Source organism: Phocoena sinus, chromosome 18 (genome assembly GCF_008692025.1).
Source record: "Phocoena sinus isolate mPhoSin1 chromosome 18, mPhoSin1.pri, whole genome shotgun sequence".
Taxonomy (NCBI): Eukaryota; Metazoa; Chordata; class Mammalia; order Artiodactyla; family Phocoenidae; genus Phocoena; species Phocoena sinus.
In genome coordinates this window covers 8,692,651-8,717,736 of record NC_045780.1, presented here as the reverse complement: position 1 = coordinate 8,717,736, position 25,086 = coordinate 8,692,651, and the positions used below count along the sequence as shown (strand labels likewise).

General features: G+C 39.1%; 1 protein-coding gene across 5 annotated transcripts in view; it reads right to left on the bottom strand.

Moving 5' to 3' along the window:
- Nucleotides 1-16,035: 16,035 nt before the first annotated feature.
- The window catches only part of FRY (FRY microtubule binding protein), a 423,367-nt gene continuing 414,316 nt past the window's right edge, over nt 16,036-25,086 (bottom strand). For all 5 annotated transcript variants that reach the window (XM_032611303.1, XM_032611301.1, XM_032611300.1 and 2 more), the window contains 3 exons: nt 22,031-22,141; nt 18,333-18,535; nt 16,036-17,696 (listed from right to left, as the gene is read on the bottom strand). In XM_032611303.1, coding sequence (XP_032467194.1) covers nt 17,438-17,696; nt 18,333-18,535; nt 22,031-22,141 — 573 coding nt within the window. In that variant the 3' untranslated portion in view covers nt 16,036-17,437. The remainder of the gene's footprint in view (nt 17,697-18,332; nt 18,536-22,030; nt 22,142-25,086) is intronic.

The following is a 25,086-nucleotide window of genomic DNA, read 5'->3' as shown; positions in this document are numbered from 1 at the left end:
TAAATCACAGCAAGATCCTTTTTGACCCACCTCCTAGAGAAATGGAAATAAAAACAAAAATAAACAAATAGGACCTAATGAAACTTAAAAGCTTTTGCACATCAAAGGAAACCATAAACAAGTTGAAAGGACAACCCTCAGAATGGGAGAAAATATTTGCAAATGAAGCAATGACAAAGAATTAATCTTCAAAATTTATAAGCAGCTCATGCAGCTCAATATCAAAAAAACAAACAACCCAATCCAAAAATGGGCAGAAGATCTACACAGGCATTTCTCCAAAGAAGATATACAGATTGCCAAAAAACACGTGAAAGAATGCTCAACATCATTAATCATTAGAAATGCAAATCAAAACTACAATGAGATATCATTTCTGTCCTGTTTTCTTGTTCTTCATGGCCTGGCATAGACAAACAAGCATATCTCCTCTCCCTGAAATTATAAAATCTTTGGGAACAGGGATATATCTGTTTTGATAACTGCAGTATCCCCTGAAACAGTGCCTAGCCCAGAGTGGGTACATAATAAATATTTGCTGAATCAAGGAAAAAACTCAGCTCATGATGGACATTCAAATATCAATTAATTGTGAGTAAGTGTATAAAAAAGCTTAAAAAAACCCCACCTTTAGTCAGATATAATTAAGATACTGTAAAACCACCCATGGACACTAATGTCTATGTTCTTCAGGCAGGTATTTGGAAGCAGGTGTAAGCTATTGATGTAAGCAGCCTGGAGGTCCCCTTATTTCTTTATTTTTAAATTCGTTTTTTAAATTTTATATTGGACTTTATTTGATTTACAGTGTTGTGTTTCAGTTGTACAGAAAACTGATTTAGTTATACATATACGTGTCTCTATTTTTTTTCAGATTCTTTCCCCGTATAGGTTATATTACAGAGTATCAAATAGAGTTCCCTGTGCTATACAGTAGGTCCTTGTTGATTATTTTATATACAGTACTGTGTGTATGTTAATCCCAAATTCCTAACTTATCCCTGCCCTCCACCTTTCCACTGTGGTAACCATAAGATTGTTTTCTAAGTCTGTGAATCTGTTTCTGTTTTGTAAATAAGTTAATTTGTATCATTTTTTTAAGATTCTACATATAAGTGATATCATATGATATTTGTCTTTTCTCTGTCTGGTTTACTTCACTTAGTATGATAATCTCTAGGTCCATCCATGTTGCTGCAAATGGCATTATTTTGTTCTTTTTAATGGCTGAGTAGTATTCAGTTGTCTATTTATACACCACATCTTCTTTATCCAGTCATCTGTTGATGGACGCTTAGGTTGCTTTCATATCTTGGCTACTATAAATAGTGCTGCAGTGAACATTGGGGTCCATGTGTCTTTTTGAAGTATGGTTTTCTCCAGAGATATACCCAGGAGTGTGATTGCTGCATCATATGGTAGCTCTATTTTTAGTTTTTTAAGAACCTCCATACTGTTTTCCATAGTGGCTTCACCAATTTGCATTCCCACCAACAGTGTAAGAGTGTTCCCTTTTCTCCACACCCTCTCCAGCATTTATTGTTTGTAGATTTTTTGATGATGGTCATTCTGACCAGTGGGAGGTAATACCTCATTGTAGTTTTGATTTGCATTTCTCTAATAATTAGTGATGTTGAGCAGCTTTTCACGTGCCTCTTGGCCATCTGTATGTCTTCTTTGGAGAAATGTCTATTTAGATCTTCTGCCCATTTTTTGATGGCGTTGTTTGTTCTTTTTCATATAGAGCTGCATGAGCTGTTTGTATATTTTGAAGATTAATCCCTTGTCAGTTGCATCGTTTGTAAATATTTTCTCCCATTTTGTGGGTTGTCTTTGCATTTTGTTTATGGCTTCCTTTGCTGTGCAAAAGCTTTTAAGTTTAATTATGTCTCATTTGTTTTTGCTTTTATTTTCATTACTCTGGGAGGTGGATCCAAAAAGATATTGCTGTGATTTATGTCATAGAGTGTTCTGCCTATGTTTTCCTCTAAGAGTTTTATAGTATCCAGTCTTACATTTAGGTCTTTAATCCATATTGAGTTTTTTTTGTGTATGGTGTTAGAGAATGTTCTAATTTCATTCTTTTACATGTAGGTGCCCAGTTTTCCCAGCACCACTTACTGAAGAGACTGTCTTTTCTCTGTTGTATATTCTTGCCTCTTTTGTTGTAGATTAATTGACCATAAGTGTGTGGGTTTACTTCTCGGCTTTCTATCCTGTACCACTGATCTATATTTCTGTCTTTGTGCCAGTACCAAACTGCTTTGATTACTGTAGCTTTATAGTATAGTCTGAAGTCAGGGAGCCTGATTCCTCCATCTCTGTTTTTCTTTCTCAAGATTGATTTCGATATTCAGGATCTTTTCTGTTTCCATACAAATTTTAAGATTTTTTTGTTCTAAATCTGCAAAAAATCCCATTGGTCATTTGATAGGGATTGCATTGAATCTGTAGATTGCCTTACGTAGTATAGTCATTTTAACAATATTGATTCTTCCAATCCAAGAACGTGGTATATTTATCCATCTGTTTGTGCCTTTGATTTATTTCTTCAGCATCTTATAGTTTTCAGAGTACAGGTCTTTTGCCTCCTTAGGTAGGTTTATTCCTAGGCATTTTATTCTTTTTATTGTGATAGTAAATGGGATTGTTTCTTATTTTTGGGAGGGGGAGACCTTGTCTTTGTGCTACAAAGTCCCTGTTTAATTTTTAAAAATTAATATGATTTTCTTTTCATATGAAACATGGCAGGTTTCAGAACTAATTATCCCATTATTGTAGGACTATGGGAATTACTCTTTGATTTTCAAAAGAGAAAGTTAGATTTTCTTTTTTTATTTTTTTAAGTTATTTCAGAGATATACATTTTATTTTATTTTTTTATTATTATTTTTCTTGCAGTATGTGGGCCTCTCACTGCCGTGGGCTCTCCCGTTGTGGAGCACAGGCTCTGGATGCGCAGGCTCAGCAGCCATGGCTCACGGGCCCAGCTGCTCCGCGGCATGTGGGATCTTCCCGGACCGGGGAATGAACCCGTGTCCCCTGCATCGGCAGGCGGACTTTCAACCACTGCGCCACCAGGGAAGCCCTCAGAGATATACATTTTAAAATAATAACTAGAATTATGACTTATAACATTATATCAGAACATATAAGATTTTTAGAAATTTCATGTAATGTCTGAAACATTTATATTAACATATTTCCATACAAATAAGCAAAGAAAATTTAGTATTAGTTTTTGTTTTGTTTGTTTGTTTCTTATACTGCAGGTTCTTTTTACTCATCAGTTTTATACACACCAGTGTATACATGTCAATCCCAATCGCCCAATTCAGCCCACCACCATCCCCACCCCACTGTGGTTTTCTCCCCTTGGTGTCCATACATTTGTTCTCTACATCTGTGTCTCAAATTCTGCCCTGCAAACCAGTTCATCTGTACCATTTTTCTAGGTTCCACATACATGTGTTAATATACGATATTTGTTTTTCTCTTTCTGACTTACTTCACTCTGTATGACAGTCTCTAGACCCATCAACATTCTCAACAAATGATTTAATTTTGTTCCTTTTTATGGTTGAGTAAATTGCATTGTATATATGTACCACAACTTCTTTATCCATTTGTCTGCCAATGGGCATTTAGGTTGCTTCCATGACCTGGCTATTGTAAATAGTGCTGCAATGAACATTGGGGTGCATGTGTCTTTTTGAATTATGGTTTTCTCTGGGTATATGCCTAGTAATGGGATTGCTGGGTTGCATGGTAGTTCTATTTTTAGTTTTTTAAGGAACCTCCATACTGTTTTCCATAGTGGCTATATGAGTTTACATTCCCACCAACAGTGCAAGAGGGTTCCCTTTTCTCCACACCCTCTCCAGCATTTGTTGTTTGTAGATTTTCTGATGATGCCCATTCTAACAGGTGTGAGGTGGTTCCTCATTGTAGTTTTGATGTGCAGTTCTCTAATAATTAGTGATGTTGAGCAGCTTTTCATGTGCTTCTTAGCCATCTGCATGTCTTCTTTGGAGAAATGTCTATTTAGGTCTTCTGCCCATTTTTGGATTGGGTTGTTTGTTTCTTTAATATTGAGCTGCATGAGCTGCTTATATATTTTGGAGATTAATCCTTTGTCCGTTGCTTCGTTTGCAAATATTTTCTCCCATTCTGAGGGTTGTCTTTTCGTCTTCTTTATGGTTTCCTTTGCTGTGCAAAAGCGTTGAAGGTTCATTAGGTCCCATGTGTTTATTTTTCCTTTTATTTCCATTACTCTAGGAGGTGGATCAAAAAATATCTTGCTGTGATTTATGTCAAAGAGTGTTAAGCCTATGTTTTCCTAAAGAGTTTTATAGTGTCCGGTCTTACATTTAGGTCTCGAATACATTTTGAGTTTATTTTTGTGTATGGTGTTAGGGAGTGTTCTAATTTCATTCTTTTACATGTAGCTGTTCAGTTTTCCCAGCACCAGTTATTGAAGAGACTGTCTTTTCTCCATTGTATATCTTTGCCTCCTTTGTCATAGATTAGTTGACCATAGGTGCGTGGGTTTATCTATGGGCTTTCTCTCTTGTTCCATTGATCTATGTTTCTATTTTTGTGCCATTACCATATTGTCTTGATTACTGTACCTTTGTAGTATAGTCTGAAGTCAGGGAGTCTGATTCCTCCAGCTCCATTCTTTTCCCTCAAGACTGCTTTGGCTATTCGGGGTCTTTTGTATCTCCATACAAACTTTAAGATGATTTGTTCTAGTTCTGTAAAAAATGCCATTGGTAGTTTGATAGGGATTGCATTGAATCTGTCGATTGCTTTGGGTAGTACAGTCATTTTCACAATATTGATTCTTCCAATCCAAGAACATGGTATATCTCTCCATCTGTAGGTATCATCTTTAATTTCTTTCATCAGAGTCATATAGTTTTCTGCATACAGGTCTTTTGTCTCCCTAGATAGGTTTATTCCTAGGTATTTTATTCTTTTTGTTGCATTGGTAAATGGGAGTGTTTCCTTAATTTCTCTTTCAGATTTTTCATCATTAGTGTACAGGAATCAACATTTTCTGAGCATTAATTTTGTATCCTGCAACTTTACCAAATTCATTGATTATCTCTAGTAGTTTTCTGGTGGCATTTTTAAGATTCTCTGTGTATAGTATCACGTCATCTGCAAACAGTGACAGTTTTACTTCTTCGTTTCCAATTTGTATTCCTTTTATTTCTTATTCTTCTCTGACTGCTGTGGCTAGGACTTCCAAAACTATGTTGAAAAATAGTGGTGAAAGTGGACATACTTCTCTCGTTCCTGATCTTAGAGGAAATGCTTTCAGTTTTTCACCATTGAGAATGATGTTTGCTGTGGGTTTGTCGTATATGGCCTTTATTATGTTGAGGTAGGTTCCCTCTGTGCCCACTTTCTGGAGAGTTTTTATCATAAATGAGTGTTGAATTCTGTCAAAAGCTTTTTCTGCATCTATTGAGATGATCATATGGTTTTTATTCTTCAATTTGTTAATATAGTGTGTCACATTGATTTATTTGCATATATTGAAGAACTTGCATCCCTGGGATAAATCCCACTTGATCATGGTGTATGATTCTTTTAATGTGTTGTTGGATTCTGTTTGTTAATATTTTGTTGAGGATTTTTGCATCTATATTCATCAGTAATATTGGTCTGTAAGTTTCTTTTTTTGTAGTATCTTTGTCTGGTTTTAGTATCAGGGTGCTGGTGGCCTCATAGAATGAGTTTGGGAGTGTTCCTTCCTCTGCAATTTTTTGGAAGAGTTTGAGAAGGATGGATGTTAGCTCTTCTGTCAATGTTTGACAGAATTCACCTGTGAAGCCATCTGGTCCCGGACTTTTGTTTGTTGGAAGATTTTTTTTGTGTGTGTGGTACACCGGCCTCTCACTGTTGTGGCCTCTCCCATTGTGGAGCACAGGCTCTGGATGCGCAGGCTTAGTGGCCATGGCTCACGGGCCTAGCCGCTCCACGGCATTTTCCCAGACTGGGACATGAACCCTTGTCCCTTGCATCAGCAGGTGGGCTCTCAACCACTGCGCCACCAGGGAAGGCCTGTTGGACGATTTTTTTTTTTTTTTTTTTGTGGTACACGGGCCTCTCACTGCTGTGGCCTCTCCCGTTGCGGAGCACAGGCTCCAGACGCGCAGGCTCAGCAGCCATGGCTCACGGGCCCAGCTGCTCCGTGTCATGTGGGATCTTTCCGGACTGGGGCACGAACCTGTGTCCCCTGCATCGGCAGACGGACTCTCAACCACTGTGCCAGCAGGGAAGCCCAGGAAGATTTTTAATCACAGTTTCAATTTCATTAGTTGTTATTGGTCTGTTCATATTTTCTATTTCTTCCTGGTTCAGTCTTGGAAGGTTATATCTTTTAAGAATTTGTCCATTTCTTCTAGGTTGTCCATTTTATTGGCATAGAGTTGCTTGTAGTATTCTCTTAGGATGCTTTGTCGTTCTGTGCTGCCTGTTGTAACTTCTCCTTTTTCATTTCTAACTTTACTGATTTGAGTCCTCTCCCTCTTTTCTTGATGAGTCTGGCTAATGGTTTATCCATTTTGTTTATCTTCTCAAAGAAACAGCTTTTAGTTTTATTGATCTTTGCTATTGTTTTCTATTTCATTTATTTCTGCTCTGATCTTTATGATTTCTTTCCTTCTGCTAACGTTGGGCTTTGTTTGTTCTTTCTCTAGTTCCTTTAGTTTGTTTGTTCTTTCTCTAGTTCCTTTAGGTGTAAGGTTAGATTGTTTACTTGAGATTTTTCTTGTTTCTTGAGGTAGGCTTGTATAGCTATAAACTTCCCTCTTAGAACTGCTTTTGGTGCAACCCATAGTTTTTGGATCGTCGTGTTTTCATTGTCATTTGTCTCTAGGTATTGTTTTCTTTTTTTTTGCGGTGCACACGCCTCTCACTGTTATGGCCTCTCCCGTTGCGGAGCACAGGCTCCAGATGCGCAGGCTCAGTGGCCATGGCTCACGGGACCAGCGGCTCCACGGCATGTGGGATCTTCCCGGACCAGGGCATGAACCCGTGTCCCCTGCATCGGAGGGCGGGCTTTCAACCACTGCACCACCAGGGAAGCCCTCTAGGTATTTTTTGATTTCCCCTTTGATTTCTTCAGTGATCTCTTAGTTATTTAGTAACATATTGTTTAGCCTCCATGTGTTTGTGTTTTTTACTTTTTTTCCCCTGTAATTCATTTCTAATCTCATAGTGTTGTAGTCAGAAAAGATGCTTGCTATGACTTCAGTTTTCTTAAATTTACTGAGGCTTGATTTGTGACCCAAGATGTGATCTATCCTGGAGAATGTTCTGTGCGCCCTTGAGAAGAAAGTGTAATCTGCTGTTTTTAGATGGAATGTCCTATAAATATCAATTAAATCTGTCTGGTCTATTGTGTCATTTAAAGCTTGTATTTCCTTATTTATTTTCATTTTGCATGATCTGTCCATTGGTGTGAGATGTTAAAGTCCCCCACTATTATTGTGTTACTGTCAATTTTCTCTTTTATAGCTGTTAGCACTTGCCTCATGTGTTGATGTGCTCCTGTGGTGGGTGCATATATATTTATAATTGTTATATCTTCTTCTTGGATTGATCCCTTGATCATTATGTAGTGTCCCTCCTTGTCTCTTGTAACATTTTTAATTTTTTTAATTAATTATTTTTTTGTGGTACATGGGCCTCTCACTGTTGTGGCCTCTCCTGTTGCAGAGCACAGGCTCCGGACACGCAGGCTCAGCGGCCATGGCTCATGAGCCCAGCTGCTCCACGGCATGTGGGATCTTCCCAGCCTGGGGCACGAACCCGTGTCCCCTGCATCGGCATGCGGACTCTCAACCACTGCACCACCAGAGAAGTCCAACATTCTTTATTTTAAAGTCTATTTTTTCTGATATGAGTAATGCTACTCCAGCTTTCTTTTGATTTCCATTTTCATGGAATATCTTTTTCTATGCCCTCGCTTTCAGTTTGTTTGCATCCCTAGGTCTGAAGTGGGTCTCTTGTAGACAGCATATATATGGGTCTTGTTTTTGTATCCATTCAGCAAGCCTGGGTCTTTTGCTTGGAGCATTTAATCCGTTTACGTTTAAGGTAATTATCAATATGTATGTTCCTATTACCATTTTCTTAATTATTTTAGGTTTGTTTTTGTAGGTCCTTTTCTTCTCTTTTGTTTCCAACACTTAAAGAAGTTCCTTTATCATTTGTGTAGAGCTCATTTGGTGGTGCTGAATTCTTTTAGCTTTTGCTTCTCTGTAAAGCTTTTGATTTCTCCATTGAATTTGAATGAGATCCTTGCTGGGTAGAGTAATCTTGGTTGTAGGTTCTTTCCTTTCATCACTTTAAGTATATCATGCCACTCCCTTCTGGTTTGTAGAGTTTCTGCTGAGAAGTCAGCTGTTAGCATTATGGGAGTTCCCTTGTATGTTATTTGTCATTTTTCCCTTGCTGCTTTCAATAATTTTTCTTTGTCTTTAATTTTTGCCAATTTGATTACGATGTGTCTTGGCGTGTTTCTCCTTGGGTTTATCCTGTATGGGATTCACTGTGCTTCCTGGACTTGGGTGGCTATTTCCTTTCCCATGTTAGGGAAGTTTTCAACTATAATCTCTTCAAATATTTTCTCTGGTCCTTTCTCTCTCTCTTCTTCTTCTGGGACCCCTATAATGCGAATGTTGTTGCATTTAATGTTGTCCCAGAGGTCTCTTAGGCTGTCTTCCTTTCTTTTCATTCTTTTTTCTTTATTCTGTTCTGCAGCAGTGAATTCCACCATTCTCTCTTCCAGGTCACTTATCCGTTCTTCTGCCTCAGTTAATATGCTGTTGATTCCTTCTAGTGTAGTTTTTATTTCAGTTATTTTATTGTTCATCTCTGTTTGTTTGTTCTTTAATTCTTCTAGGTCTTTGTTAAACATTTCTTGCATCTTCTCGATCTTTGCCTCCATTCTTTTTCCCAGGTCCTGGATCGTCTTCACTATCAGTATTCTGAATTCTTTTTCTGGAAAGTTGCCTATCTCCACTTCATTTAGTTGTTTTTCTGGGGTTTTATCTTGTTCCTTTATCTGCTATATAGCCCTCTGCCTTTTCATCTTGCCTGTCTTTGTGTGAATGTAGTTTTAGTTCCACAGGCTGCAGGATAGTAGTTCTTCTTGCTTCTGCTGTCTGCCCTCTGGTGGATGAGGCTGTCTATGCGGCTTGATGGGAGGGACTGGTCGGGATTGTTTGTTTAATTTCTCTTTCTGATCTTTCGTTTTTAGTGTATAGAAATGCAACAGATTTCTGTGTATTTATTTTGTATCCTGCAACTTTACCAATTTCATTGATGAGCTCTAGTAGTTTTCTGATAGCGTCCTTAGGATTTTCTATGTATAGTATCATGTCATCTGCAAACAGTGACAGTTTTACTTCTTCTTTTTCAATTTGGATTCCTTTTATTTCTTTTTATTCTCTGATTGCCATGGCTAGGATTTACAAAAGTAGATTGAATAAAGGTGAGGAGAGTGGACATCCTTGTCTCGCTCCTGATCTTTCAGCTTTTCATCATTGAGCCTGATGTTAGCTGTAGGTTTGTTGTATATGGCCTTTATTATGTTGAGGTATGTTCCTGCCATGCCCACTTTCTGGAGAGTTTTTATCATAAATGGGTGTTGGATTTTGTCAAAAGCTTTTTCTACATCCATTGAGGTGATCATATGGTTTTTATTCTTCAGGTTGTTAATATGGTATATCACACTGAATGATTTGTGGATATTGAAAAATCCTTGCATCCCTGGGATAAATCCCACTTGATCGTGGTGTATGACACTTTTAACGTATTGTTGGACTTGGTTTGCTAGTATTTTGTTGAGGATTCTTGCTTCTATGTTCATCGGTGATATTGGCCTGTAATTTTCTTTTTTTGTGGTGTCTTTTTCTGATTTTCGTATCAGGGTGATAGAGGATCATAGAATGAGTCTGGGAGTGTTCCTTCCTCCCTCTTTTTAAAAATAGTTTCAGAAGGATAGGTGTTAGCTCTCCTCTAAATGTTTGATAGAATTTGCCTGTGATGCCATCTAGTCCTGGATTTTTGTTTGTAGGAGTTTTAAAATCACTGTTCCAATTTCAGTGCTTGTGATTGGTCTGTTCATATTTTCTCTTTCTGGTTCAGTTCTGGTAGATTGTACCTTTCTTAGAATTTGTCTATTTCTTCTAGGTTGTCCATTTTACTGGCATATAGTTGCTTGTACGGTGGTCTCTTATGATCTTTTGTATTTCTGTGGTGTCAGTTGTAACTTCTCCTTCTTCATTTCTAATTTTACTGATTTAAGCCCTCTCACTTTTTTTCTTGATGAGTCTGGCTAAAGGTTTATCAATTTTGTTTATCTTTTCCAAGAATCAGCTTTTAGTTTCATTGGTCTTTTCTATTGTTTTCTTCATCTCTGTTTCATTTATTTCTGCTCTGATCTTTATGATTTCTTCTACTAACTTTGGGTTTTGTTTGTTCTTCTTTGTCTAGTTGCTTTTGGTGTAAAGTTAGGTAGCTTATTTGGGATTTTTCTTGTTTCCTGAGGTAAGATTGTATTGCTGTAAACTTCCCTCTTAGGACTGCTTTTTCTGTGTCTCATAGGTTTTAGATCACTGTGTTTTCATTCTCATTTTTCTCTAGGTATTTTTTTGATTTTCTCTTTGCTTTTCTCAGTGATCCATTGCTTGTTTAGTAGCATATTTTTTAGCCTCCACTTGTTTGTGTTTTTTACAGTTTTTTTTTTCTTGTAGTTGATTTCTAATCTCATAGCCTTGTGGTCAGAAAAGATGCTTGATATGATTTCAGTTTTCTTAAATATTGAGGCTTGCTTAATGGCCCAGCATGTGATCTATCCTGGAGAATGTTCCATATGCACTTGAGAAGAATGTCTATTTTGCTGCTTTCAGATGGAATAGTCTATAAATATCAATTAAGTCCATCTGGTCTAATGTCATTATGGCCTGTGTTTCCTTATTTTTTTCTGTCCGGATGATCTGTCCATTGATGAAAGTGGGGTGTTAAAGTCCCCCACTATTATTGTTACTGTCAATTTCTCTGTTTATGGCTGTTAGTATTTGGTTTATATATTGAGGTGCTGTGCTCCTATAATGGGTGTGTATAACTATTTACAATAGTTACATCTTCTTCTTGGATTGATCTCTGATCATTATGTCGTGTCCTTTGTCTAACAGTCTTTATTGTAAAGTCTATTTTGTCTGATATGAGTATTGCTCTTCCAGCTTTCTTTTGATTTACATTTGCATGGAATACCTTCTTCCATCCTCTCACTTTCAGTCTGTATTTGTCCCCAGGTCTGAAGTGGGCCTCTTGTAGACAGCATATATATGGGTCTTGTTTTTGTATCCATTCAACAGTCGGTGTCTTTTGGTTGGAGCATTTAATCTACTTACATTTAAGGCAATTACCAATATGTATTTTTTTTTGTGTGTTTTTTTTTGGCCACGCTTTGCAACATGTGGGACCTTAGTTCCCTGAATAGGGATCGAGCCCATGCCCTCTGCATTGGAAGTGCAGAGTCTTGACCACTGGACTGCCAGGGAAGTCCCCCAGTATGTATGTTCTTATTTCTATTTTTTTTTAAATTTTTTTAAATGATTTAAATTTATTTATTTATTTATGGCTGTGTTGGGTCTTCGTTCCTGTGTGAGGGCCTTCACCAGCTGTGGCAAGCGGGGTCCACTCTTCATCGCAGTGCACGGTCCTCTCACTATCACGGCCTCTCTCGTTGCGGAGCACAGGCTCCAGACGCGCAGGCTCAGTAATTGTGGCTCACGGGCCCAGCTGCTCCGCGGCATGTGGGATCCTCCCAGACCAGGGCCCGAACCCGTGTCCCCTGCATTGGCAGGCAGACTCTCAACAACTGCGCCACCAGGGAAGCCTCTTATTTCTATTTTGTTAATTGTTTTGGGATTGTTTTCATAGGTCTTTTTTCTTCTCTTCCTCTTTTGTTGTCTTCTCTTGTGATTTGATGACTGTCTTTAGTGTTGTGTTTGGATTACTTTTTCTTCTTTGTGTGTATATCTATTGTTGATTTTTGGTTTGCAGCCACCATAAGGTTTTGATATAGCAGTCTATATATATACAGGATTGTGTTAAGTTGCTGGTCTGTTAATTTCAAATGCATTTTCAATAGCCTGCATTTGTACTGTCCTCTTCTCATGATTGCTGCTTTTGATATATTTGTGTGTAGATGATTTCCTATATTTACTGTATGTTTGCCTTTACCAGTGAGCTTTCCCATTTGTAATTTTCTTGTTTCTAGTTGTGGGCTTTTCTTTTCTACCTAGAGAAGTTCCTTTAGCCTTTGTTGTAAAACTGGTTTGGTGGTGCTGAATTCTCTTAGCTTTTGCTTGTCTGTAAAGCTTTTGACTTCTCTGTCGAATGTGAATGAGAGCATTGCTGGTTAGAGTATTCTTCCTTGTAGGTTTTTCCCTTTCACTTTAAATATATCATGACACTCCCTTCCGGGCTGCAGAGTTTCTGCTGAAAAATCAGCTGATAGCCTTATGAGGATTCCCTTGTATGTTATTCGTTGCTTTCCCCTTGCTGTTTTTAATATTTTCTATTTGTCTTTAATTTTTGTCAGTATGATTAATATGTGTCTCGGCAGGTTCCTCCTTGGGTTTATCCTGTATGGGACTCTCTGTGCTTCCTGGACTTGGGTGACTGTTTCCTTTCCCATGTTAGGGAAGTTTTTGGCTATTATCTTTTCAAATATTTTCTCAGGTCCTTTCTCTTTCTTCTGTCCTTCTGGGACCCTTATAATGTGAATGTTGGTGTGTTTAATGTTGTCCCAGAGGTCTTGTAGACTGTCCTCATTTCTTTTCATTCTTTATTCTGTTCTGTGGCAACGATTTCCACTATTCTGTCTTCCATCTCACTTATACATTCCTCTGCCTCATTAATTCTGCTATTGATTCCTTCTAGTGTATTTTTCCTTTCAGTTATTTTATTGTTCATCTGTTCTTTAAATTTTCTAGCTCTTTGTTAAACATTTCTTGTGTCTTCTTGGTCTGTGCTTCCATTCTTTTTTTGAGATCTTGGATCATCTTTAATTACTCTGAGTTCTTTTTTGGGTAGATTGCCTATTTCCACTTCACTTAATTGTTCTGAGGTTTTATCTGGAACATATTCCTCTGCTGTCTCATTTTGTCTAACTTTATGTGTTTGCTCTCCTATAGTCTGCAGAATTATAGTTCGTCTTGCTCCTGGTGTCTGCCCCCGGTAGATGAGGTTGGTCTAAGAGCCTTGTACAGGCTTCCTGTTGGGAGGGACTCATGCCTGCCCACTGGTGGGTGGAGCTGGGTCTTGTCCCTCTTGTGGGTAGGGCCATGTCAAAGGGTGTGTTTATAGGCAGCTGTGGGCTCAGGAAGACTTTAAGCAGCCTTAAAGTCTGCTGAAGGGTGGGGCTGCATTCCTACCCTGTTGGTTGTTTGGCCTGAGGCATCCCAACATTATGGGTAGCCTTTGGGCTGTTGGGTAGGGCCAGGCCTTGGCATCAAAATGGCGGCCTCCAGGACAGCTTACACCAATGAGTACTCTCCAGTACCTCTGCCACCAGTGTCCTTGTCCCAACAGTGAGCCACAGCCACCTCCTACCTCTCCAGGACACTCTCCAAGATCAGCAGGTAGGTCTTTCCCAGGCTCTTATGAAGTCACTGCTTTTTCCACTGGGTCCCAGTGCAAATGAAATCTTGTGTGCGCCCTCCAAGAGTGACATTTCTGTTTCCCCCAGTTCTGTGGAGTTTCTGCGATCAAGCCCCTCTGACCTTCAAAGCCAAATGCTCTGGGGGCTCCTCCTCCCAATTCCAGATCCCCATAGTAGGGAGCCTGACCTGGGGCTCAGAACTCTCACTCCTGTGGGAGAACCTCTGTGATATGATTATTTTACAGTTTGGGGGTCGCCCACCTGGTGGGTATGGGATTTGATTATATCGCGAATGGAACCCTCCTACCGTCTCATTGTGGCTTCTTTTTTGTCTTTGGAAGTAGATTATCTTTTTGGTAGGCTCCAGTCATTTTTTGTCAATGGTTGTTCAGCTGTTAGTTTTGATTTTGGTGTTTTCGTGAGGTGGGTGAGCTCAGGTCCTTCTACTCTGCCATCCTTCTGGGGATCTCTCTGAGGGTTCTGTCAAAATGTAGATTCTAAATCTGTAGGTCTGCAGTAGGACCTGAGAGTCTGTGTTTCTTCCAGGCTCCCAGAAGAGGTAGCTAATATTGATCTGTGTGCTTTGAGCAAGACTGTAGTGAGGATAACACCAAGCTTCTGAAAGGAATTTGTCTTAAATGATAATACTGTTACTGGTTTGTTCTTAAAGGATATAAGATACAGGTGAACACCCATGTGGAACAGATGTGTAGGGCAGGGCTTGGGGAAAGCATGCAGAGCTTCCATGACCTCTCTGGGCACCCCTGCTTGTTCCCCTCCCTAGATGCTCCTCCCCTTGTTTCTGTAATTTGCAGTTCACTGAAAAGAACAACATTAGGATTTGGAACCTGAAGAGCCCTAAGACCTAACTCTGTGCATGTTTGTGGACATGTGTGCAGGTGCAATGCTAAGTTACAAGCATCTTTATTTCACGGCTGTACTAACATATTAACGGTCTCACCTATTTGTGAGAATAAGACATTCGCATGCCTCTAAAATGTATGGTGCTTTTTCTAAAATACTCGATTTGGACACTACAATTTTAATCAAGTTATGTCTAAGTTGCAGTGCACCTGTCTGAATTGTTTTACGCCCCATGGGTAAAGTGTATCATGTTTTGGGACTAGAAAGCATGGAGATATGAGGAGGTATTTCTCTTATCCCAGAAGCATCTGTTAGATATCTGCCCTCTCCTTTGGGTGGATATCTCTACCTCTTCTCTTTTCTCCATCCCTGTTCCTTGCGAAGTGAAAATTAACACTTCAGTAACAGAGGCACAACACAATACCCAAGGAGATTGGACTGCAGCTCTGAAATCATTGATTGTTGGGCTCAAATGGGGCAGGTCTGCAGCTTCAAAGGGCCTTTCTTTTATACTCAAGGGAGAGAAGGTTAAGAAATAGTGGAAAAGTAGCAGAAATGTTTCACATTAATAAATCTGTTTTTTTAAAAATAAACAGAAAAAAACCTATTACTTCCCATGACTACAGATTATAAGGTATTACTGAAATCTCCGTTTTTTAAAAGAGTAACCCGTCATAGTGGTTCTTTGCTGGATAAGGGGCCATGGTGGAAAATTCAGTCATGACTGGTCAGTCCTATCTACTGTGGGTCCCAGCAGAACTCTGAGAGTTGGCTAGTGTTGTTAACCACAGAGACCTGCATTATGTAAGACTTTTTTTCAGAGAGATTGTGATTCAGTTTCTTTTCTACAAATCATGGAGGATCATCTTTAAGGTAAGGTGAAAATCATCAGAAGAGTATGTTGACAGCAATGTCCAGAAAGTCTTTAAAATAAGTGAATAATTGTACCTATGGTAACATTAAAAAAATCTTGGGTCAGGCTCTGTTGCAGGGTACTTCTAGAAAATTACTACTTATGATTTAGTTGGTGCATGTTAGGAAAGCAAGTTATATTTGTTAATCTAAGAAGTATGAGTAGGAAGACCATAGAGATTAGATTGTTACGTGTCTCCATGACCCTGTTTTTTGAGTGGGGTGAAGAACAGATGGGTTTTGGTGAAAGAACAAAAACTTACTACTTTTTCCTGATCGTTATGGGTCTATTTCAGAATTTTAAGGATGACAACTTAATGATAGGTTATGGACAATTAGAGCTCTTGTTCTTCTCTGATTTCTCTCTTTGATCCCAGTGAGCACTGGGTGAGGGTCACAGTCTTTGGTGTCCACTTCAAGAGGTTACAGAGGCCTCCTGCTCCCAGGGTCACTTTACTGCCTCACAACCTCACTGGCTGCCATTCATGGAACACATATGAGTGTGGCACCCCACACACAAAACTATAAACATGTCAATGGCAAAAATCTTCATTAAGCAGAAATAAAACCTGTGGTCAATATGTATTTTTTTCTCTTAGTCTAAAGAGAATATTAACCGAGATTACATCACAAAAACTTTAAATGTATTTACAGAGTGAATAAGTTACACAGATAAACTTTGAATATGTTTCTAATATGCAACAGGTTACATGCACACAGCTAACACTTGACAGCATTAAGTTTAAGGAGAAAACTTAAGAATGGCCCTTTACATATATATTACAAATAAAATGACATTTCTTTTTTTTTTTTTTTTTTTTTTTTATGGGTTACGCGGGCCTCTCACTGCTGTGGCCCCTCCCGTTGCGGAGGACAGGCTCCGGACGCGCAGGCTCAGCGGCCATGGCTCACGGGCCCAGCCGCTCCGCGGCACGCGGGATCCTCCCAGACCGGGGCACGAACCCGTGTCCCCTGCATCGGCAGGCGGACTCTCAACCACTGCGCCACCAGGGAAGCCCGACATTTCTTAAGAAACAAAGCGATAACTCATTTTACCGTTGTGATTCTACTTCCAGCTATCCAAACGGATATTAAAATATGCATGCGTAACAGGTGGAAAGACTTGGAGTTTATAATGTTGAATGTCTTTAACTTTTTTCTACAAAATGGCCAAGTTGGTTAAAATTAACACTCATCATTCTGTAGTATAAATATGCTCATAAAAGCAACCTTATAGTAAAAAGCAGCCAAGATCCTTTAAAAAAAGGTCTCTCTGGACCATTTTTGGTGCGAGGGTCCTAATCACAGACCCCTGCAAAGAGATCCAGGGCTTTCGAAACAGTAGCCTAGCAACATAAGAAAGGTACTTCATAGCAGCTCCTTTTAGATACAGTAATTGTATTCAAATTTCAGTGTACATTAAATTGTCCATTTACAATTCCCTTTTCACATATACAGGCTGTCAGCTTTTGACCATCTTACAATTTTCAGTGGCCAGCTTCATTTTGCCTGCCCCTTCCTCAGCCCACCAAAAAAAGAAAAAAAAAAAGAAAAGGAAAGAACGTACAAGTTTTAGAATAAAAAATATTTTTAGCGAAGAAAACATTGCACTTTTGCCAATCTAAAATTGTTTCTAGAAAGGAAGGTACTGTTCAGAGTAGTCGGCTTTGGTATGCAATGGAAGTCACATCTTCAGTAGTGAGTTGCATTTGCTCAGTAAAATAACACATTTGTGCCACACAGCATGACGGATGGAGGTTGTTCCAGAATGTCCTGTGCTACCTTGGTTCTTATAGTATTGCTACACGTGGGAAGTTCTGCCATCCTCTTTAGAAAAAGTCCTACAGGTAACAAGAGGGAGAACAGTCTGACCAAGCCTTTTGAAGGCCGAGAAGACACTGAATGACGTCACCCCAGCATGGCAGCACCCCCAGCTTGGCACCCATGGGGGACGGAAGGCTCCTGTCAGAGACTAGTGCCGGAAACACTGGAGTCTGGAAGGAAAGCGGTGAGGACCCGGTAGCTCTGGGCCCTGCGGATCATGTCCCGGATCTCCATGTTCAGCTCCATCAGCTTGGTGCAGATCTCGGTCAGGCTCTGGTTAGACCCCACCAGTGCGTAAGTACCTGTTTGTCCCAGAGTTTGATGACGGAAATAAATATTCAGTAGTGTCTGGACCTCATCGTCAGAACTGCTTCCAAAGATGTCATTGGGCCACAGACTTCTGCAGTCAGAAAAGAAGAGCAGATTAGAGGCACTATTATTCACAAGTTTGAGAGGTTATGAGTCTTTATTAGTATAAGAAAATTGCTCTTTTAATACAAAAGCTTTTGTTGAGATATAATTCACAAACTGTACAATTCAGCTATCTAAAATATATAGTTCTGTGGCTTTTTTAGTAATATTCAGAGTTGTGCAGACATCACATGATCAGTTTTAGAATATTGAATATTATTGGTTTTGATAAAATATCTAAAGTAAAAAAATATCAGAATGGAATCCCATAATCTTAAAATATTTATTTGCTATAGCATTCTGGTTACAATGAATGTGAATATACTATCAAAATGTAGGGAGAAAAAACCCAAAGAGGCTACATTCAAATAATTAGTTTTAAAATTATGTTGGCATATACTTTGAAGTGTTTGAACATTTTAGAGATGACCAGAACCGAAACCAACACTTCAAACAATAAGTCCTGAAATCTGATGTTTCTGGCATGGTAATGGGAAGGATCTGAGAAGGGTTTATATAAACATCTCGGTGTTCCTTCCGTAGTGATTTAGTCCCCAACCATGACAAAGTAACTATTAGGCATGCATTTCCTTTAACCGTCTCTAAATAGAAATAGTAGCGTCACCTGCATTCCCGGATTTGCCGTAAAGCCTTGCCAAGTTCGTTGTTTTTCAAGCACTCGAGCATGGACTGGATGGCTGCTTCAGTGGACGTGAAGGTCGGCTCAGACCACGCCCCCTCTATGTAGAGAGGGTCGGCTGTGATGGCTGCGGTAGCCTCCTTCAGGTTTTTCTTTAGGTCACTCAGTTCCCTGGACATATTTAGCAGCTGTTAAAAAAAATGTATTTTTACTGTATTTAGTTGCAGGCTGGATTTTACATCCCCAAAGTAAAAAACAATTTGACTGTATGAGGTCTGGTTAAGCAGAAGCTTAATATCTCGGTAAACTAAAATAGGACAGATAAAACCGTACTGCGTGGTATATGTAGGGTTATGGGGCTGAATGCGTTGTATTCAACCGTATCAACAGCTGGGATACTCTCCTTATATAAAAGATTGACTCCTTTTAAAATGTCGTCTATTTAAGCAGAAAGGTGTACGTAGAAGTAAAATGCACAAGAGAACAGGCTTGGTAGTTGGATAAAGCTGGGTTTATTAGATGCCAGTTCTGCTTCTTGACTACTGCATAGTCAAGTAAACAAACTTTTGCATACCTTAGTTTTATCATCTGTGAGATTGAAGACATTACCCACCTCTCAGGTTATTTTAAAGATTAAACAAACAGCTTGGCACAAAAGTACCCAATAAATTTAATTATGAACACAGATGCTGTTTGAAGAATAAACTTTTCTCCCTACTCCTATGCCACGGGAAAGATGAAAGACAAAAGAGGGAGGAGGAAAAATCTCAATGTAATGTTAGTATTCATGTTACAAGTAAGAGATATTTTCCCTCAGAATTACTGGAACCAAAAGATTCTGAGTTGTTAAAAAGAGAACCTATGTCACTTCTTAGTGCCTCCAAAGTGCACAGTGGAAGACAGCTCTTTTGCAGTTTGACCTCAAGAGCATTTAAAAGAAACTGAGATGAATTTAAACGTTTTTTGTTTCCCTTTGTCATGTAAGCTGAGGATGCCCAGTTTCTTTGAAAAGTTGATTTACCCAGCATCTTTACCTGTTTTCATTCCCAGCCTGCTCACTGTACAAGGTATAGAACTGAAGCCCTCAAGGACTGTCTTCACACAGATGCCGATTAAATACAACTCTGTACTCCAGCCCCACGTTCAAAATTCAAGTAGGTAATCCTTTTACATAAGTTGTTAGAGTGTCTTAGACATACAGTTTTTAAGTGTGAAAGTGAATTTCCTATTTTAAATCTAGGTAAGTTTTTTTTTTTGTTTTGTTTTGTTTTTTTTTTGTGGTACGCAGGCCTCTCACTGTTGTGGTCTCTCCCATTGCGAGCACAGGCTCTGGACGCGCAGGCTCAGCGGCCATTGCTCACGGGCCCAGCCGCTCTGCGGCATGTGGGATCTTCCCGGACCGGGGCAGGAACCCGTGTCCCCTGCATCGGCAGGCGGACTCTCAACCACTGCACCACCAGGGAAGCCCTAGGTAAGTTTTAAATTATGTGTGTGTAAAGTATTTAAAACTTACCTAGATTTAAAATAATTAAGGAAAAATTCACTTTAAATTTATTAGATTTAAAATAATTATATACACACACACGGTATGAAACATGTAATTTACTACTCTTAAGTGAAACGTGAATTACTTTTTTAATATGGAAAATGACATGTGAATTGCATGTGCATTGTCCTCTATTTTTGGAGCAGAGAATGGACTCTGAGGGTTTGGTTCCTACTTTCCAGAAGAGTAAAGCTTATCTTGACAGTGGGGCAAATCCCAGTCATCAACTGTCTTTTCTTTTATCTGATAATTTGTGATTCTGTGGAGGAAAACTCGTTTGTGAAGAGCTCTTCATAAACAAAGATGTCTGACTCCTGTCTCCCTTGAAATTGGGATCTGTGAAAGGAGAGTTGACCCTTGAGCAACTCGGGGTTAGAGGCACGGTCTAACTTCTGGTTCCACCCCGCCCACCCCCGCCCCTAGAACTTAACTACTAACAGCCCCCTGTTGACGGGAAGCCTTACTGATAACACACAGTCCATTAATACATATTTTGTATGTTATATGTAAGTCTACATATATTTTATGTAGTCACGACATATCTATTTCTAGGTATGTTTGTGAGATTTTTCAAATTTCCACTATATTTATTGAAAAAATCCACATAGGTAAGTGGACTCACAGTTCAAACTCATGTTGTTCAAGGGTGAACTGTATATTTAAAAACTATAGTCACTTTTCCTTTTTTCCACACTGAGTAATAATTATGGTTAAATGGCTGTCATTCTGTCTCCTCCTCCCCTACCCCCAACTCAGACATGAGGTTTCTAGGCTCCATCCTCACTCCGCTGCTTGCAATGGGATTGTTTCATGGACTCATGACTGTTCCCTGACAGCACATCTGCACCGTTAGCAGCAGATCCTTGTATTTAACTACATGCAAGATGGGATCTAGCAGGCAGAGTCGGTCGCTGACGAGCAGGCAGGAGCTGTGGATGTACAATTGTGTCAGGCCTCCTCCGACATCCCTGTCTTAGCTGTGGCACTGTGGTTACATAGTTCATCTGAGAGGGGACCTGAGCCTCGTCCCCCACTCCTCCCCCCACAACCCCATCAGTTTCAGTGACCTTTTGTCCTAAATATCTCCCACGTTTCCTCCCTCTCCTTACCTAGCACTTCTGTCCTAGTTCAAACTCTCACCTCTTATCTGAGCTATTTCAGCGGGCTCATAACTGACTGGTCTGTCTGTCTCCAGTCCAGTTGTCAGCAAATCCACCCTTCACATCCCTGCCCTGAAGATCTAACTAAAATACTCACAGGTGCAGAGTCTTGCGTGATCTCACCTTACTTATCTCTTCCGCCTTAGTCCAGCGTTCCTTTTGGTTTACATTTTATAGTCTAGCAATCCTCAATTGCCTGTACTTGTAGTTCCTATCTCTTTCTCACTACCATGTTTATGTCCACGCTGTTGTTTCTTACTGGAACATTCCTCCTTACCCCTCACTTCATCTCTCTAATTCTGACTCATCCTTTAAGAATCAGGTGTGATCTCCTCCAGAAAGTTTCCTCTTTCAACCTCCTTGTCTCCAGCTGAACTAGGCACTCACCCTCTGAGCTTCCACAATATCCAGTGTACACCACCATTATTTCATCTACTACACTGCAGTAGTATTTTTTCAAGTCTAGGAAAAATTTGGCTCACTCAGAAGCTGTATGCTCAAGTTACTTTACCTTTTACATTAAAAGTATTAATGCATCCGGATGCTAAGCAGAGCAGGGAAGCTGAAGAGAGTCAAACATCATGTAGTTATTTCCTTCTTACCTCAATGTAGGATCAAGTATGAACAGCTAGAGGTCAGAAAAACCGTAACACAAGGAACTTTTTCAAATAAGGATCCCCAGACACAGGACCAGGGGAGGCAAGTGAGGCCCTCGGCACAGCATTCAGGGAGGGGCTCACCCTGAAGGTCGTCCTTGTATTTTGTGTCCAGGTATGTCACTTGCCTCACCCTAGTCCTGGCACTGCCACATGAGCATGGAAATAAATATAAGACACTGGTATTTAAGACTTGTGCTTGAGTGAAAGGATTATGTGGGAATAAAATCACTTGGACACTTATAAACTGGCAGGAGGGAGAACAAAAGGAAAGCAGTGATACTCATGGCAGGACCTGGGGTCGGGAGTGGGCAGGCTCACCTCTGGCATGGAGCTGACTTCGTGCACCTGGCCGATGAGCTTACAGTACGACTGAAAAAGCAGCAGCAGCTGGAAGTGTAGCTTATACAACCTCTGACACAGTTCCAGTTGCTAAAGAGAGAATTTGCATGGGAAGAAAGAGTTATTAAGGATCATTCTTGTATAGTAAGTGAAATCTTAGTGGAGACTAATGCACCTTTTTTTTTTTTAAATCAAGGAACCATAACTAGTTGTTACCATTCTAAATAAAACAGAAAAATAAATCCAATCAATGACTATCAGTGAGAAATTCACTGTGTAATATAGAATAAAACAGCTCCTGGAGGATGACTAATTAGAAAGAAGTAGTAGCTAGCTATAAAGGGACTTAGTGAACCGCCAAATTTGCATTATATTCGCCAATTAAATTACAGGTTTAATATCTACAAATTATAACTGCAGTCTTAATTTTTATAAGCTATACATCTTTGAACACAATTTCTTTTTATTAAAAGTATATTTGAAAGGCACAGCATTAAGTGGTTCTAGGTGTTAAATTTATAAATTCAGCAGACACTTGGGAGATTATTCCTTGTGACAACTCTGGCTGCCATTTAGGGTGTAGGCACTCATCCTGAAGTCTGTAAACACAAGAGTCACGTGACTGTCTAAGGTGCCGCATCAGGTTTAATGATGATGCTTCTACTCAGTGCGCAACAAATGTGTTGAATTAAAGAGATATAAAAAGGGCCCAAAATGCTTACAAAAAGGAGAAATCATGAAAGCATGCAAAACTTTCTGTGGAAAGAACGTTAAAAAATATGCATACAAAATGGCCCTGGAGCTCTATAGACACCTCTGGAATTGAAAATGTTTTCATTATACAGCTTACATGTACTGTAAGGGAAGAATAAACCATGAGTAATTCCAACACCAATGATCATAGTACTCTTTGAGCTGTATCTGCTCAATGGCCTCTAAACTTTGCCTGTTTTATCCCAAGAAAGGGTTAGCTCCTAGGTAGCAGATGGGATTCTGCTAGAGGAAAAGGACAGCCTTCACTAGATAGAATTTAATGGCTCAGCAGTCACCACTGAAAGTGGGTGAGATATGTGGCTTAAACCAAACACTTCACTGTTCAGTTTTCAAATGTGGTTAAGTAAGGATAAATAGGGCCTTTCTTTCACTAATGGACAATAAAGAACTCAGTAAGAATTGAGAGCCACTGAAGTGACTTAAAATTGTTCCCCCCAAATCAGTTTAAGGAGAGAAATGACAAGAATTTAAATTTAGGTTTTTAGGAAGCATATTCCATTAATAGTATTATTAACATACTCTTGACCCTAATTTTAAAAGTGACTAAAGTTCATGCTAAGACCATGCTGGATGGAGTTTTCTTTCTCCTCTCTCCCTGGGGGGAAAGGGGGAAAAAGCAATTCTACTTAGATTTATTTGATCTCTCAATGCTGGGAACCAGCCTAAGTGTAAAGAAGTAGCTACACTCGTTTGCTAACCCAAACTAGATGTTTGGTTGTTTTAGTAACACATTTTATGATAATTTAAACTTGCCTTTGTGGAAACCTTTTCAAAATCTGGTATAAAAGACAACTGCCAGAGACTCTCAGACAAAAAAAGTATTGTTTAAAAACAAAATGTTACCTTTCACAATTTAGGGTGAAACCTAGCTATGAAAACTCTGACTTTTCTAAGTGTCAGATAATGGTAGTTATTTCTAAAAATACTCTAGTGATAACATGAGAGTTCATAGCAACATAGGTTTCTACTTTGGGAGGAAAGCAGCCCAGAATGCTAATAAACTACATGTCTCAGTCTACCAAATAAAAGAAAATGAAACAAAAAAGGGAAAACATGCTAAGAGATATAATAGTAACAGTAAAAATAAGATTGTTATGGGTCCATGCCTAAATGGACAAAGAGTAGGAAAGAAAGTTAACTTACTGCAAGAGATTCCATTTGCTACACAGCAAGCATGGCACAGGAAACAAAGGAAAGGAAAGAAAGTACAGGGTCAGTGTAATGCATGCAACAGAAAGCACGGCCCTCTTCTAAGAGCAGAACCGTCAGCCGTCAGCCGTCAGCCATATTAGCATCGCTTGCCCCAACGTGATAAATGGTTGCAAATGTTGTACCCATTCAACATGCACAGCAGTCCAGTTAAAAACAAGCTCTAATGGGAAACATGTCATTGAAAAAACATAATTTGTGATCTTTTAGATTCTCTGATTAGTTAATTTAGACTTTTGTCAGTCTTGGAGACCATAAGTGAAAACTTATATTGCTTGAAGATTTTAGTGTTTAAATGTGAATAGTAACACAGTAAACATAGTAAAACTGTGAGGAGACCAACTGATTAATCTGAAAGAACTACAGCCCCAAACAAATTACACTATTGCTGGGTTAAGGCAGAGTCTTTAATATGTTTGGCTTCATATCTACTATGCTATGACTATCCAATTAGCATAGAATATAATTAACAATCTAAGTGGCATTTTCTTTAGAGTCAGGTTGCCTTCCACGTTGAGAATATTTTACAGGACTGCTAGATATTGTTATTTCAAAGGACTGAACATTGTCTTTATACTCCCAAACAAGTGTGAGATATGACAATTAATCTTGCATTTTAGTTTTTATAATTTTTTCCCCAGTAGACAATTTCTAAAAGTAATCTAGAACTAATGTTAGTCTAGAATATTATAAATTTGTAACTGGGCCATGTTACAGATTACACAACCCACGGTATTTACTATTTTCAAGAAAACTTTAACTGTGCTAGAAGTTTTTATAACCAAACCTTATGCACTGAAAAACAATGTCACACAAGAAAGGAGTACAGGGCCAGAGTTTTAAGTCTACATACACAGAGTTGCCACTGTGAAGACTTTTTAGAAGACGTCAAATCTGATTGAAACGTTTAGTATGCACCTTATTAGTACGTAACTGCTTCTACCATGGAATTTACTTTTCAGAAGCATGGAATGAAGCAAGTGCTGAGAAAATTACATGGTCTTATGTGAAGAAAACAGCTATCCTTTTTACTGTTTTCCAAAAGAACGTTG